General features: G+C 57.2%; 2 protein-coding genes across 3 annotated transcripts in view; one reads left to right on the forward strand and one right to left on the reverse strand.

Annotated features, from left to right (window-relative positions):
• The first annotated feature begins 57 nt into the window (after nt 1–57).
• On the forward strand, nt 58–3,509 carry DNASE2 (deoxyribonuclease 2, lysosomal). Of its 2 annotated transcripts, XM_008048032.2 has the most exons (6): nt 58–155; nt 259–436; nt 531–612; nt 1,815–1,979; nt 2,070–2,267; nt 2,972–3,509. In XM_008048032.2, the coding sequence occupies exons 1-6, from the start codon at nt 64–66 to the stop codon at nt 3,304–3,306; spliced, it is 1,050 nt and encodes a 349-aa protein (XP_008046223.1). In that variant the 5' UTR covers nt 58–63; the 3' UTR covers nt 3,307–3,509. The 2 variants fall into 2 exon arrangements, with proteins under 2 accessions (XP_008046223.1, XP_008046224.1); XM_008048033.2 differs by lacking the exon at nt 1,815–1,979.
• Nucleotides 3,510–3,738: 229 nt separating this feature from the next.
• MAST1 (microtubule associated serine/threonine kinase 1) overlaps nt 3,739–15,825 on the reverse strand; it is a 36,844-nt gene continuing 24,757 nt past the window's right edge. Inside the window, exons 13-26 of the mRNA XM_021707545.1 lie at nt 11,086–11,224; nt 10,852–10,984; nt 10,550–10,715; nt 10,315–10,416; nt 10,062–10,184; nt 9,417–9,526; nt 8,457–8,635; nt 8,134–8,381; nt 7,606–7,812; nt 7,164–7,393; nt 6,731–6,853; nt 6,508–6,644; nt 5,177–5,364; nt 3,739–5,078 (exon numbers count right to left, since the gene is read on the reverse strand). Of these exons, the coding sequence (XP_021563220.1) occupies nt 3,820–5,078; nt 5,177–5,364; nt 6,508–6,644; nt 6,731–6,853; nt 7,164–7,393; nt 7,606–7,812; nt 8,134–8,381; nt 8,457–8,635; nt 9,417–9,526; nt 10,062–10,184; nt 10,315–10,416; nt 10,550–10,715; nt 10,852–10,984; nt 11,086–11,224 (3,344 nt within the window). The 3' untranslated portion in view covers nt 3,739–3,819. The remainder of the gene's footprint in view (nt 5,079–5,176; nt 5,365–6,507; nt 6,645–6,730; nt 6,854–7,163; nt 7,394–7,605; nt 7,813–8,133; nt 8,382–8,456; nt 8,636–9,416; nt 9,527–10,061; nt 10,185–10,314; nt 10,417–10,549; nt 10,716–10,851; nt 10,985–11,085; nt 11,225–15,825) is intronic.

A 15,825-nucleotide genomic window follows, 5' to 3' on the forward strand; every position in this document is an offset into this window, starting at 1 on the left:
GGAGAGGAGCGGCTCGTGACCCGGAGCCCGCAATCTCGACACGGATTTCGCAATCCCAGCCGCATGGCGACGATAAGCCCGCTGCTGCTGGCGCTGCTTTGGGTCCCCGCCGGGGCCTTGACCTGCTACGGGGACTCGGGGCGACCTGTGGACTGGTGAGTGCGCGGGCGCCGGCGTCGCCCGGGGACCCCCTCGCTGAAGCCTGGGGTTCCTTCTCCTCCCCGTTCCCCACCTCTGGGCATTCCTCCCTCTCTCCAGGTTTGTGGTGTACAAGCTGCCGGCCTATAGCGGGTCCGGGGGACCCCAGAAAGGGCTGCTGTACAAGTACCTGGACCAGGACTCCCGGGGCTGGCGCGACGGCGTGGGGACCATTGACAGTTCTGCCGGGGCCGTGGGCCGAAGCCTGCTGCCCTTGTACCGAGGCAACACCAGCCAGGTGAAAGGGTGACCGCGGAACGGGGGTGAGACTGTAGGTGGGCTCCGCCTGGGGGGGGATTCACGTTCCCTCTGTAAATCCCCCCCACCCCCAGCTCGCCTTCTTGCTCTACAATGACCAGCCACCGCCTAGTTCCAGCAGGGCATGGGACAGTTCCAGCCGTGGACACACGAAGGGTGAGGCCTGGATAGGAGCCTAAGGAGGGACTAGGTGTCTGTCTACATTTTCCCAAATTCATCCCCGACCTGGGTGGGGGAGGAGGGCCTCTCCTGTCAAACCCTAGGTATCTGTTTCCTCACCTTATATTAATCTTGGCTGGCTGGGCGTGGGGGCTCACGCCTGTAATCGCAGCATTTTGGGAGGCCGAGGTGGGAGGATTGCCTGAGCCTAGAGTTCAGCCCGGGCCACATGGCGAGACCTCGTCTCTACAGTAAGTCAAAAATTAGCTGGATGTGATGGCACACACCTGTAGTTCCAGCTACTTGGAAGGCTGAGACGGAAGGATCGCCTGAGTGCAGCAGGTCGGGGCTGCAGTGGCTGTGAGCATGCCACTGCACTCCAGCCTGGGCGGCAGAGTGAAACTCTGACTCAAAAATAAAACAAAAAGAAAAGCTTGGCTGCCAGGCGTGGGAGCTCACACCTGTAATCCCAGCATTTTGGGAGGCCGAAGTGGGAGGATTGCTTGAGCTCGGGATTTCTTTTTCTTTTTCTTTTTCTTTTTTTTTGAATAGAAGTCTCACTCTGTCGCCCAACTGGAGTGCAGTGGCACCCTCCCGGCCACTGCAGCCTCGCCCTGCGGGGCTCGGAGATCCTTCTACCTCAGCCTTCGAAGTAGCCAGAACTACAGGTGCGCTACCACGCCCAGTTAATTTTTCATTTATTGTAGAGACAAGGTCTCATCAAGTTGCCCGGGCAGATTTCGAACCCGCAGGCTCAGGCAATCCACTCGCCTCAGCCTCCCAAAGTGCTGGGATTACAGGCTGAGGAGCCCAGGATTTCAAGACCAGCCTATGCAACATAGTGAGACCATCTCTCTACCAAAAATAAAGAAAAAAAAATTAGCTGGGTGTGGTGGCGTGTGCATGTAGTCCCAGCTACTCAGGAGGCTGAGGCAGAAGGACCACCTGAGCCCAGGAGTTCAAGGCTATGGTGAGCTGTGATCATGTCACTGCACTCCAGCCTGGGCGACAGACTAAAAAAAAGAAAATCTTGTCATTACTCTGGACTATGAGAGTTTGCCTCTGGGGAGACAGCTCAGCAGTGGTCCTGACGCTGCAGGCATCCAAGCCTCCCTGCAAACTGGGAGTGTTCCTCGTTGTATGTGGGTTTGCTGGGGTGCCTTGAGCGGCTCCTTCCTGATCACTTTGTTCTGGTCCAGGTGTCCTGCTCCTGGACCAAGACGGGGGCTTCTGGCTGGTCCACAGTGTACCGCACTTCCCTTCGCCAGCCTCCTCTGCTGCCTACGGGTGGCCACCTAGCGCCCTCAAATATGGGCAGACTCTGCTCTGTGTGTCCTTCCCCCTCACCGAGTTCTCCAGGATCGGTGAGCGGAGTCGGGGAGGCAGGGTGAGTCCCAGATTCCCGGACCAGAACCTGGCGCAGTCTCACATTTCTTCCTCTCCTTGTCCTCCAGGCAGTCAGCTGACCTACACCTTCCCCCTGGTCTATGACCACAAGCTAGAAGGGTTCTTCGCCCAGAAATTCCCTGAACTGGAGGACGTGATCAAAGGCCACCACATTAGTCACGAACCTTGGAACAGAAGTGTAACACTTACATCCCAGGCAGGGGCTACTTTCCAGAGCTTTGCCAAATCCACATACTTTGGAGATGGTGAGCCCTGAGGGGGAGTGTCTGGTGTGTCCATGGCTGAGGACAGGCCAGAAGTAGAGACTGGGTCTCTTTGGGAGCTATGATCACATAAGAGGTAAACAGACTGGGCTCAAATAATAGTTTTTGGCTGTGTAATATATGATTTCACCTGGGCCTTAGTTTACTCACCTGAAAAATGGGGATACTGGTATCTATCTTAAAGAATTGTTGTGAGTGGAGTGATGCATATAAAGCAGAGGCCTAGTGTGGTGGCTCACTCCTGTAATCCTAGTACTCTGGCAGGCCAAAATGGGAGGATAGCTTGAGACCAGGAGTTTGAGCTCAGCTGGGCATCATAGTGAGACCTCATCTCTACAAAAAATGTTGTAAAATTAGCCAGGCATGATAGCACACTTATAGTTCCAGCTACTCAGGAGGCTGAGGCAGGAGGCTCACTTGACCTCAAGAGGTTGAGGCTGCAGTGAGCTATGACTACGTCACTGCACTCTGGCCTGGGCAACAGAGAGCAAGCCTGTCTGTATGAAAAAATAAATAAATACAAAGCATTTAAGTAGGGCTACTAATGTTAATGTTATTCCCAATGTTGCTGAGAATTGACAACTGAACTTAGAAATGAAGAAGCCGAGCTCGGAGAGGGGCAGTGACCTGGGGAAGCCCTAGCAATGGCCCTGACTCTACCCGTGCTTTCTTTCCAACCTCTGCAGACCTGTACTCCGGCTGGCTGGCAGAAGCCCTTGGCAGTGACCTGCAGGTCCAGTTCTGGCAGAGGTCTCCAGGCATTCTGCCCTCCAACTGCTCCGGGGTCTGGAAAGTTCTGGATGTGACCCAGATAGACTTCCCTGGGCCGGCCGGGCCCACCTTCAATGCCACAGAGGACCACTCCAAATGGTGTGTGGCCACAGGAGGACCCTGGACCTGTGTGGGTGATATGAATCGGAATGAAGGAGAGGAGCACCGCGGTGGGGGCACAGTGTGTGCCCAGCTGCCGGCCCTCTGGAAGGCCTTCCAGCCCCTAGTGAAGCACTTTGAGAAGTGTTAAGGAGAGCACAGGCAGAAAGCACAGCAGGGTGTGTAAGAGCTGAGGCTCAGGAACCTGTTTGGACTTGACCTTGAATCCCAGTTCCTCCCCTTCCTAATTGTGTGGCTTTAATCTCCCTCTGACTCAGTTTACTAACCTGCAAAAGGGGAAACATAATATATGCCACTCAGGATTGTTGAGGAAATAAAAGGAAATTGGTGGATGAGGCAGTTTTCTCTTCTTCACGTGGGTACTGGGCCAGAGAACGCCTCCTATCTCAAGGGTTTGGGGACACCTGGTGGTAGGTGGGACCACAGGAGGGGCCCATGCAAAACTCTCCCCCTTCTTCATGGTAACAAGGACTAAAGTTCCACCCCCAAGAGGCACTGGGGGGTGAGGGTGGGGACACGATGTCTCCTTTTGCCAAGGGAGGAGGGGTGAACCCCAGAAAGCTCACGCAGCACGGACGCATTTTATTTATATGTGTACATATGTATACAGAGCTGTACAGCGCAGGGCCAAGGGCCCCCTTGGCTATGGGCCTGGGGGTGCAAGGCTGGGTGTCCCTTTTTTGGTCAGGCCTGCTGGGGGCACAGCTTCAGCAAGGCACTGGGATGTCAGCCCTGCTTCAGGCTTGGCGCCGGGGACCAGAAAGGAGGCGGGTGGGGCTGAGGGCGCTGCGCTGCTGGGTGCATTCTTCGTCGGGGCTAGGGAGGGGGTCTGGGGGTCCGGGGAGAGCTTGGGGGAGGCGGGCTTGGAGCGAGGCCCGCTCAGCGTGGTCCGCTCCTCCACCACCTCCAGCACCCAGCGCTCCCGGCCCCTGGGGACTTCGGCCACTGGAGGCGCTACAGGCACGGGTTCCTGCAGCCCCTTGGAGTCCGTGCCAGGAGGCTGGGGAGTCTCAGCTTTAGCCCCCGGCCGCGCGGGCTCCACGACAATGGGCACTGGGGGCGTGCCCGCCTCGCCAGAGCTGCTGCGCCGGCCCGTTTCGTGTTCCTGCACCGGGCTAAGCGCCGCCTTAGCCACGGCCCTGGCCACCCCACCCGTGCCATCCTCCGTCTGTACGCTCTGGTGCCTTGTGCAGCTGGCGTCCCGCTCCAGGGTCCGGCCCCCGGGGGTCGTCGCGCGAGGCGTGGTGCAGGCCTCAGCGCCCCCCGGGGACTCCTTCTCCTTGTTGGACGCGGGCGGCCTGGGGGCGCCCTCGGGCAGCAAAGGGTCCGCGCCCAGGCTCAGGGGTGACTCCTGGCGGCCCAGGCGGCGGACCGCGACCTGCCGTGACGCCCCAGGGCCCTCGATGGGGGGCGTCTCGCCGTCGGACTCGGCAAGGCTATGCAGCGCCAGCTCGCCGTGGAAGTCCTTGCGGAAATCCGGGTGGCCCACCTCGAGGCTGTGTTTGCGCAGCGCGCCCTTCTTGTCCGCGCCCAGGGAGGCACCCAGCTTCTCCGCCGACTGCACGCGCTTGAGGAGTGGCGAGCGCGGGGGCTCGGCGCTTTTGGGGCGAGGGCGCACGACAGGCGGCGACGAGTGCAGTTTGGCTGGGAAGCTCTGCGTTGTGTGCGAGCTGCCCACCGTGTGGCCCGGCAGCGGCGGCGGAGACGCCTGCGTTGGGGACGGCGTGTGCGCCAGCGGCGACAGCGGGATGTTGCCGGCCGACTTGCAGCGCGCGGAGCGGTACTGGCGGTGGAGCTTCGGCGACAGGCCATGTAGCGTGCTGGGCCGAATGTGGTGCGACGCGGACGACGCCGGCGAGTTGGGCGTGCTCGAGGCTGGGGAGCTGCTCTGGGACGAGGCGCCTGCGGGCGAGAGGAGGGGTGGTGGGCGGTGAGGACCGCAAGGACGCCCGCCTAGGCCGCCACGGGCAGCTCGGGCCCCGCGCCGGGGCAGGGCCTACCTAGGTAGGCGGAGTCAGGCGTGGAGCGGTAGCTGTGCGTGGGCGAGCGCGCCGGCAGCCCGTGCGTGGGCGAGCCCGGGAGACTGTCGCTGGACGACAGCGAGCGGTTCAGCGACGACAGCGAGCGGCTAGTGTGCAGCAGGTTGGACTGCTTCGTGATCTTCCGGAACAGAGAGCTGCGCTTCTTGCTGCGGAACAGGGAGGGCGCCACCTACCCTTGACCTGGACGCCGGAGATCGCGGCTCCGCCCACTCAGGGCCTTACTACAGCGCCTGTAACCGCCCACGCTTCCTGGCCCCGCCCTCTCCAGCTACAACCCACCTATCAAAACAGAACTTCCTTTGCCTCCGCGTCGCCCGGCCCCTCCCACTTCAGGTCCTGCGCACTTTCTGGCCACGCCCCGTCCAAGTTAGAAACTCATCCCCAAACCAACCTCTTCTGGCCCCGCCCATCTCGCTAGCTCCTCCCACTCCAGCTACAATCCACCTGTCAAGGCGGGAAGAAGTTTACTTGGCATGTGTGGTTCATCTCACTCGCTCAAGTCCCATCTCCTTGTCTGGGCCAAACCCACTGATCAAAACAGAACACTCTTCAGGCCCCACCCACCTCTCTCCTGGCTCTGCCTATGTGTAAGGGAAAAAGGATTTCAGTTGGCTCAGTCTTGCCTGGCATGCTCATTCCGATGGAAATCTCTTATTTTAGCACCTCCCAGCCCATTTTAAACACATCTAACAGGCAAGGCCATGTCCTGGACATCCCCATATCTAACAGGACAGCACCCTCCCCACAGTCCACATCTCATGGCCCTGCTAACCAGCACAAGACCCTCCCACAATGCTTTTCTCCCAGTCTAGAAACTCGACACAGTTTCCTTTTCCTAGCCATCTTGTTTGTCCCCTTGTCTTGGCTCTTCACTCAGGGGCTCCATCCAGCCACTTCTCTTGTGCACTTTCCTTCCCTGTCCTCACCGTGCCCCTCCTGCCTTAGCCCCGCCCACTACTCAAAGCCTGGACTGTTTTTTGTTTTGTTTTTTTGAGTTGAAGTCTCACTCTGTCGCCCAGACTGGAGTGCAGTGGCACGCTCCCGGCCACCGCAGCCTCGACCTGCTGGGCTCCGGCAATCCTTCCAAGTAGCCGGAACTACAGGCGCGCGCTACTACGCCTGGCTAATTTTTGATTTTTATTGTAGAGACAAAGTCTCGCCAAGTTGCCCAGGTGGGTCTCGAACCCGCGGGCTCAGGCAATCCACTCGCCTCGGCCTCCCAAAGCGCTGGGATGACAGGCTGAGCCACTGAGCCCGGCCTATCCCGGACTGTTGATAGCTCTGCCCACCTCTCCTGACCCTCCTTGGCAGAGGGCCGCTTATTCCTCCGAGCCATTTTGGCCTTGTAGCTGCTGCGCCTTGCGGGGCCAATGCGGATAGAGGTATTTTCGAAGGGCGTTGTGGTCACTGCTACCTTGTTGCCACTCTAAGGGAAGAAAGGAAGGGAAAATACCGGAGGCTGCTCACGTCTCCCCTCCTCTCCACCCAGTGAGCCTTCTCCCTTGCACTCACCTTGAGGATCAGCTCTACGACTTCAGGATGCACCATGCCATGCACAGGTTCCCCATTGACATGGGTGATGAGGTCCCCGGCACAGAGCCCCGCCTCTTGGGCTGGGCCCCCTTCCTCAACATGCTGAGGACAGAACACCCCACAGGGACAGGGTTAATGGGATTGGTAACAAGGAAAGTTCCTAAGCTTATGTGCCAGACACTTAGCTCTGCAGGTACTATATGCCTTATCACACCTTATGAAATAGTAGTTATTCTCCCCATTTTGCAGATGAAGAAACTGAGGCTCAGAGAGAAAAGTGACAGGGGATCCCAAAGGAGTCTCACCCAGGCTGCCTGGCTCCAGAGTTTGAAGTGTCACTCATCCCTGGAGGAGGGGGACTTCTCTTTCCAAACCCCCATCTTGGATATAGATCCCACCCATGAATGCTTACCCAGACAATGTGGTGGACACTGTAGACATCTGAGTCGCCCATGTAGACACGGATGGCACGAAGCGTGAAGCCATACTTCTTGCCCGAGCGTTGGATGGTGATGGGGGAGCGGAGCCCACTGACGGCTGGTGAATAGTCCCGGCTGGGAGAGGAGTCCCGTGAGGATGGATTGGAGGAGAGAGATCGTGGGGACATGGGGCTAGCAAGGGGTGAGCTTCCATGTGGGTCCACTGCAGACACAGAAACACGATCAGGGGTCAAAGCCACCCAGACACAAATCTCTCTGATCTGCTCCTCCCTCCTCCCCAAAGTCCCAGAGCAGCCACTCATTGGTTCATCCTGGAGCCAATCACTATGGACAGAGAAAATGCACTATTTTCATTGGTCTGTTCTGGCTCAAATGGGGGAAGCCCCTCCCCTGCCAGGTAGGGCCCAGCAATACCTGCAGGAATCATGACAGACAAGGCAGTGGCAGAGGCTGACTTGATGACTTTGCCCCCAGTTCGAGAAGGCCTCTTTTCTACTACAGGGTCCCCTGACATCTGTTGGTGCCGTGCCCTGCGCAGAACCAAGTCATTGGTGGCCCTAGGGCTTGATGAATCCCCATCCTTCGAGGGTGGGCAGAGATCACCTGGGTGTGGGCGGTCAGCTGCAACAGAGAGCAGATGGGTTAGGGATCAGTCCAAAGCCAGGGACGTCCCTTTTCACATGTTGTTGGTCCCTTTGCCTGGAAGGCGCCTCCCACTTCCCCCTGCTAGATTGTGAGTTTCATCAGATCTGGTAACATGCATCGGGCAATGCTCCTGATACAAAGAAGTAGTCTGTATCAGTCAATCGTGAGTGAATGAGCATGGCACTGGGGGAAGTACGAATAGTACATGAAATCTTGCATAAACAGTGCCAGGCTCACTGACTACTCAATATATGGCCCTTGAGGAACTGGAGAAAGGCGGCAGGAGAGGGCACTCACTGGCATCCAGGTCCCCGGTGCCGGGGGTGCCTTCCCCTGGAGTCGCCTCTTTGGAGGCCCGTGCATCCAGCGAGCCTGGGGGGTCGGAGCTGGGCCGGGGAGGCCTGCGCAGCCGGGCCTCATCCTCGTCCTCTTGGGGGGCGCTGAAGCGGCTGGGCTCCAGCAGCGCCGAGAAACGGCGGCGAGCGCCCAGCGGTGGACTGGCTTCCCCCTCCAGGAAACTGGCCTCCGACGCGGAGAAGCGCTTGCTGCGTGAAGGGGGCGTGGTCAGAGGAGGCACGCCCCTCGGCCCCGCCCCCAAACCAATTTGTGTCCCTGCTCACATCTCCGGGGAGCCCCCTCTCCAGGTCTTCTCACGCAAGGTCAGGCCGCCCAGCCCCTCCCGCTTGCCGGCCACCTTCTCCTCCGGGCCTTTGGCGCTCGGTTCCCGCTTGCCGCCCCCTGACGCCGCCACGGGGGTCTTGGGCTCGTGCTGTGACAGCTGCTCCATACTGCTATACACCTGCAAGGGGAACAGGTGGTGGTGGGAGGTAAGCAGAGCTCCCGGGTCACACCTTCGTTCCGGAACTAAGCAGCTTCCCGACATTGGACTCGCACAAACCGCGCTCCACCCTCAGAGGCCGGACCCCACCCAATTCTGGGCTGTCTCCCCCAAACTTACAATTCTTCAGCAAAGTTAGGGCCCCGGTTTTTATTTTTGAAATTTTAATTTTTTTGTAGAGACGGGGGGGAAGTCTCACTATGTTGCTCAGGCTGATCTTGAACTCCTGGCCTCAAGCAATCCTCCAGCCTCAGCTTCTCAAAGTGCTGGGATTACACAGGCGTAAGCCACAGCGTCCAGACGAGGCCCTCCATTTTATTCCAGGTTTCGCCTTTACAATACCCTGACCAATCTTCCCTCCACCCAGGCCCACCTTCCAGGCACGCTCCCCCAGTCTATGTCTACCCTCGCCCAGGCTACGCCCTGCCCCAGTCTACAACTTACTTCTCAAAGCAAGACCTCGCCCGGGATGATCATCTCAACCCCTGACCCGTCCTGACTTCGCCCCGTCCAGGCCTAGCCCCGCCCACCGCGGGCCTCCTCGGCACAACAGTCCTGGTCCCAGTCAGGTTCCACGCAACGTCAAAGGCTCGTCGCAGAGATCCCTACCCCGCCTCCCCCGGGCCCTTACCACTCCCAGACGCCCGTCCCTCAGCAATTTGGGCGCCTAGGGTCCCGCTTGCCCTGGGCTCGCCCACGCCGCCCCTCCCGGGGGGGGGGTCTCAGTCCAGGCCCCGCCCACCTTGCTGAAGCGCGGCGAGCAGGAGGAGAACTGGCGGATCTCCACGGGCTCCTCCTCCGTCGTGTCATCCTCGTCGTAGGAGTTCACGTGGTGATACCTGTCTGAGCGGGCTGGGGAGGGGTCACGAGCCGTGACTACGGGCGCCAGTCCCCTCCTCGATCGCAGATCACGTCCCCACCGGAGCCCGGTGCCAGCCAGGCCTGCGGGCCAGGCCACGCCCCCGAGCCGTCGGATTCAGCCCCGCCTCCAGGCGGGGTCCGCGCGCCACTCTCGGCGCCGCCGCCTCCGCAGAGGCCACGCCTCCAAGCCCCACGTCCCGCGCTCCGCGCCCTGGCTCCTCTCCAGGTCAGCCCACACCCTGCCTCTTCTCGGTCCCAGCACCCTCCCTCGAAGTCAGGGCCGGGACCGTCCTCAGAACTCGGCCTCCACCCGCCCACACTCACCCCAGCCGCAGTTTCTTACCTGGTTCTCAGCCCGAGTCCCGCCCCCATTCCAGCCACGCCCCCCATTCTTCCCCCCCCCCCCCGTCAGGCCACGCCCCCACAGCCGCAATCCCCTCTCGACCAGCCGCGGTCCGAGCCCAGGCCTTACCTAGGGACCCTATCCCCGGATCCCACCCTCGCCCCCGCCTCGTGTCTCGCTCACTGTCGAAGTAGCTGGTGTCATCTTCCGACTCTAGGTGGGGGATGAACTCGGCCTTCTGCCTCAGCAGCCCTGTCCAGTCCAGGTCTCGAAAGAAACTGTGCTGCTTCACCTCGAAGGCGCCGCCTGGCGGGGAAGGAATTCCAGCGACAGCTGATGGCCGGCCCGACAGCCCGGCCCCCCACCCGCTGGCTTGGTCCCCGGACCACAGCACAGGCCCCCACCCCTCAGCTCCTCTGCGCCGCAGACCCCTTACCTGCCCCAAGCCGGACCAGGGGGTTGGTCTGCAGGAGGCTGGATATAAGGAGCTGGGCGTCTGCGGGCAGGGCCTCATCACCCTCCGGCCACAGGATGTCATCTGCAAAGCAGAGTGGGTCTGGGGGGTCGCTCTGGGAGTCTCCAGGAGCCCTGGGCCTGGCCCATCTCCCATGTCCCCCCGCCCCGCCTCTGATCGCCCCTCCCCTCCCACCTGGCACTGCAGAGCCACCTACCGCTGATGACCTGTCCAAAGAGCTCTTCCGGCGTGTCTCCGAAGAAGGGTACGCAGCCCACCAGGAACTCATAGAGGATGATCCCCATGGCCCACCAGTCCACTGGCTTGCCGTAGCCCTGGCGCAGGATGACCTCGGGCGCGATGTACTCTGGGGTCCCACACACCTGGGGGCAGGCGGTCAGCCTGCGCCCCGGCCACAGGGGGGGCCTCGAGGGAGAGCTGTGCCCCCCCCGGGCCCTGGGACCCCGAGGTCCTGCCGGGTCGCTCCACCCGCAGCGACCCCCACTCCCACACACACACCTGTTTGTCCAGGAACTCCCGGGCGTCCTTCTCGATGTGGCCTTCATACAGGTTGGTGGTGAGGCTCATGAGCCCCATCTTGGAGAGGCCGAAATCCGTGAGCTTGATGTGACCCATGGAGGTGATGAGGAGGCTGCGGGGGCGGGGGGGGGAGCTCAGAGTCGACACCCGTCCAGTTTTTCTCTGGGCCTCCCGAGGGGCAGAGAGGGAGTGAGGGGCAAGGTCAAAACTCACTTGTCGGGCTTGAGGTCGCGGTGCACGATGCCATAATTGTGCAGGTACTCAAGGGCCAGCACCGTCTCTGCGAAGTACATGCGGGCCATCTCCACCGGCAGCGCCCCGATGTTCTTCAACAGGGTGGCACAGTCGCCGCCTGCAGGCCAGGGAACGGACCGTGTGAAGAGGGAGGGTCTCCCTCTCCCTAGGTCACACCAGGACTTGCCCCTATGAGGTTTCTCTTGTCCTCTTGGCCATCCTCCAAAGTCAGTAAAATTAGTCTTTTTTTTTTTCTGAGTTGGAGTCTCACTCTGTCGCCCGCTCCCGGCCACTGCAGCCTCGACCTGCTGGGCTCCGGTGATCCTTCCGCCTCAGCCTTCCGAGTAGCTGGAACTACAGGCGTGCGCTACCACACTCGGCTAATTTTTTGATTTGTTGTAGAGATGAGGTCTCGCCAAGTTGCCCCGGCAGGTCTTTAACCCACTGGCTCAGACAATCCACTCACCTCGGCCTCCCAAAGTGCTGGGATTACAGGCTGAGCCACCGAGCCCGGCCCTTTTTTTTTTTTTAAGAGATGGAGTCTTGCTGTCACCCAGACTGGAGTGCAGTGGCATGATCACAGCTCATTGTAATTTGGAATTCCGGGGCTCAAGTGATCATTCCGCCTCAGACTCCCAAAGCATGAGCCACCGTGCCTCACTCTGACCAACAATGGGCCTGCAGCCCGTTTCGGTTTGGTTTTGTTTTTGGGTAAGAGTCTCACTGTCATCCAGGCTGGAATGCAGTGGCACACTCATGGCCACAGTAGCCCTGGCCTGCTGGACTCAGGTGATCCTTCTGCCTCAGCCTTCCAAGTAGCTGGAACTATAGGTGCACACCACCATGCCCAGCTAAGTTTTTGATTTATTGTAGAGACAAGGTCTCACCAAGTTGCCCAGGCTGGTCTCAAACCCCTGGGGTCAGTCACTCCTCTCACCTCTGCCTCCCAAAGTGCTGGGATCACAGGTGTGAGCCACCATGCCTGGCCTCCAGCCCATTTCATACATAAAAGGATGGAGACTCAGAGAGGTCAGTCATGCAGGGAGTAGTTGGTGGAGGTGATGTTTGGTTGTGACCAAGGGCTGCCTACTTGTCAGCTGCATTTATAAGCACAACCTTTGATCCCTTGAACTTTTTTTTTTTGAATTGGAGTCTCACTCTTGTCGCCCAGGCTGGAGGAGTGCAGTGGTATGCTCACATCCACTGTAGCCTTGACCTGCTGGGCTCAGGCAATCCTTCCACCTCAGCCTTCCAAGTAGCTGGAACTACAGATGCAAGCTGCCATGCCCGACCAGTTTTTGTGATTTATTGTGGAGACGAAGTCTCACCAACTTGCCCAGGCTGGTCTCGAACACCCGGGCTCAGGCAATCCTCTCAAAGTGCTCCCAAAGTGCTGGGATTATAGGCTGAGCCACTGCACCCAGTCGATCCCCTGAACTTCTAGGGTAAAGGGCCTTAAATGCAGATTCCTAGTCTCCACCAGATTTGCTGTAAGCAACATTGGTGTTTCAGGCTCCCCAATATCCATTGCCCTTTTTTCTTTTCTCCTTTCTTTCTTTTCTTTTCTTTTCTTTCTTTCTTTCTTTCTTTCTTTCTTTCTTTCTTTCTTTCTTTCTTTCTTTCTTTCTTTCCTTCTTTCTTTCTTTCTTTTTTTGAGATGGGGGTCTCTCCATCACCCAGGCTAAAGTGCAGTGGCTCGATCATGGCTCACTGTAACCTCAACCTCCTGGGCTCAAGCCAAGCTGCAACCTCCCAAGTAGCTGGTATTACAGGTGTGAACCACCACCCCTGGCTTTTTCTTTTTTTCTTTCTTTCATTTTTTTTTTAAAGAGATGAGGTCTGGCTTTGTTGCCCAGGCTGTTCTCAAACTCCTGGGCTCAATCAGTTCTCCTATTTCAGCCTCCCAAAGTGTTGGGATTACAGGCCTGAACCACCTTGTCTAGCCTTTTCCCTTTTTTCTTACAAAAGCTAGATTTCCTTCCAGATGCAGCAGCTGGGTCAGTTTGTAGCCCACATTGGCCAGTGAGTCAGCCCTCAGAATTTTCACTCTTTTCCCATAAGGATTGCTAAGCTTATAGGATGTAAGTTGGAACCTGCTAGATGGCAACCTTGCTATATCAGCGTTGTCTAGAGGGAAGATCGTAATGAGAGAACAGAGCTAAGGAATGGAGAGATTCTGATGGTATGGTTGGAGCACTTAGATACAGCCATTCCTGAAGGCCTTTTGGATTTTTCAATCACAAGAGTCAATATATTTCTTTTCTTTTTCTGTCGACCACGCACAGCTAAATTTTTTATTTATTGTAGAGATGAGGTCTTCCCAAGTTGCCTAGGCTGGTCTCAAACTCCTGGGCTCAGGCAATCTTCCTACCTCTGCCTCCCAAAGTGCTGGGATTACAGGCATGAGACCACTCCTGGCCTAATATATTTGTTTTCTATGACCCAGATTTAGCAGAGAATGACATATGAGACTCTGAGGATGGGGTTGAGGTACCTCATTTGAGCATACCTATTGTGTACTCAACCCACCCAGACATCCTGATTCTGCCCCTTCTCTCCTCTTCTGCCATGACCCTGGACTGAAGCAGTCACCTCCCCTCTGATCTCCCTGTTTCTGTCCTGTCCATGTGACCAACTGGATCTTCTTTTTCTTTCTTTCTTTTTTTTTTCAGTAGAGTCTCACTCCGTTGTCCAGGCTGGAGTGCAGTGGCATGCTCACATCTACCGCAGCCTCGACCTGCTGGGCTCCGGCGATCCTTCCGCCTCAGCCTTCCGAGTAGCCCGAACTACAAGCATGCGCTACCACACCAGGCTAATCTTTTTCTTTTTTTAAGCGAGTTAGAATCTCTGTTGCCCAGGTTGGAGCACAGTGGCACGCTCACGGCCACTGCAAACTCCACCTGCTGGGCTCCGGCAATCCTTCCACCTCTGTCTTCCAAGTACCTGGAACTACAGGTGCGCACCACCACACCTGGCTAATTTTTAAAAAAATTTATTGTAGACACGAGGTCTCACCAAGTGGCTAGGCTAGTCTCGAACCCCTGAGCTCAGGCAATCCTCTTGCCTCAGCCTCCCAAAGTGCTGGGATCACAGGCGTGAGCCACCATACCCAGCTCAAGTGGATATTCTTAAAACGTAAGTCAGATCATGTCAACCCTGCTTAAAATCCTATCATGGTCTCCTGCTGCATTTGGAAGGAAAGCCAATGCTCTAGGCTCTGAAAGGCCCTGGATGCTCAGTCCCACCCCCCTTCTCATCTCCCCTCACTCAGCTCCTGCCCCACTGGCTTCCTAGCTGTTCCTCCAAATCCAAACACATTATTGCCTAAGAGGCTTTGCACCAGGGGGTAACTTTTCCCAGTTTGGCCCAGGCCTCAGAGAAAACTCCTGCCCATCTTCATACCCATTGCCTCCTCCAGCCTGATGGTCCTCACTATGTGCAACGTCCTTGTCTCCTTTGGCTTGCTTTGCTGTCTACCCAGACCAGAATGTGGCCTCTATGAGGGAGAGGTGTGTGTCAGGGCCTCTGCTGTGCCACCAGTGTCTAGCACAGCATGTAGCATGAGGGAGATGATGAGATATTTGTTGGGTGACTGGATGGTTGACTAAAGCTTGGGGGTGGCAGGGTTGTGGCCCCATGAGATCATGTGTGTGTCCTGATAATAACAGTATGTATGTGTTTGGGTGACAAATGGCTCAATAGTCGGGTGAATACATGTATGGGTGGATGGATGAAAAATAATATATACATTGATGGATGGATGGATGGAGAAAGTGATGGATGAATTGTGGATGGATGGATAGAGCTAGCTAGCTAACTAGATGGATAGATGGATGGATACATAGATAGATAGACAGACAGACAGATAGAGAGAGAGAGGCTGGGCATGGTGCCTCACACTTGTAATCCTAGCACTTTGGGAGGCCAAGCCAGGAGGATCACTTGAGTCCAGGAGTTCGAGACCAACCTGGACAACAAAGCATGATCCTGTCTCAATTTATCTATAGATAGGTAGATAGATTATAGATAGGTAGATGCTGGAATGAAGGTTTGGATGAATTAAAAAAATACAAATGGGCCAGGCTCGGTGGCTCAGTCTGTAATCCCTGCACTTTGGGAGGCCGAGGTGAGTGGATTGCCTGAGCCTGCGGGTTCGAGACCAGACTGGGCAACTTGATGAGACCTCATCTCTACAACAAATCAAAAATTAGCCGGGTGTGGTAGCACGCGCCTGTAGTTCCAGCTACTTGGAAGGCTGAGGCGGAAGGATCGCCGGAGCCCAGCAGGTCGAGGCTGCAGTGGCCGGGAGCGGCCATTGCACTCCAGTCTGGGCGACAGAGTGAGACTCCAACTCAAAAAAAAAAAAAAAAAAAATACAAATGGTCATGGATAGATAAACAATGGATTAATAAATAGAAAAACAAGTACTGGCAGATTGAAGGATAGTGAGCAGATGGATAAACAGATGAATGAGAAAAGGGACAGACAGAAAATAAAAATGGATGTGGGCTGGGCATGGTGACTCGTGACTGTAATCCCAATACTTTGGGAGGCTGAGGCGGGAGGATTGCTTGAGTCGAGGAGTTCGAGACCAGCACGGTCAACAGAGTGAGACCTCAACCCTCCCCCGCCAAAAAAGAAGAAGAAAAAGCCGGGTTCAGTGGCTCAGCCTGTAATCCCGTGCCTTTGGGAGGCTGAGGTGAGTGGATTGCCTGAGCC

The sequence above is a fragment of the Carlito syrichta genome, unplaced genomic scaffold, assembly GCF_000164805.1.
Source record: "Carlito syrichta isolate Samal-C Ts95f unplaced genomic scaffold, Tarsius_syrichta-2.0.1 Scaffold120465, whole genome shotgun sequence".
Classification (NCBI taxonomy): Eukaryota; Metazoa; Chordata; class Mammalia; order Primates; family Tarsiidae; genus Carlito; species Carlito syrichta.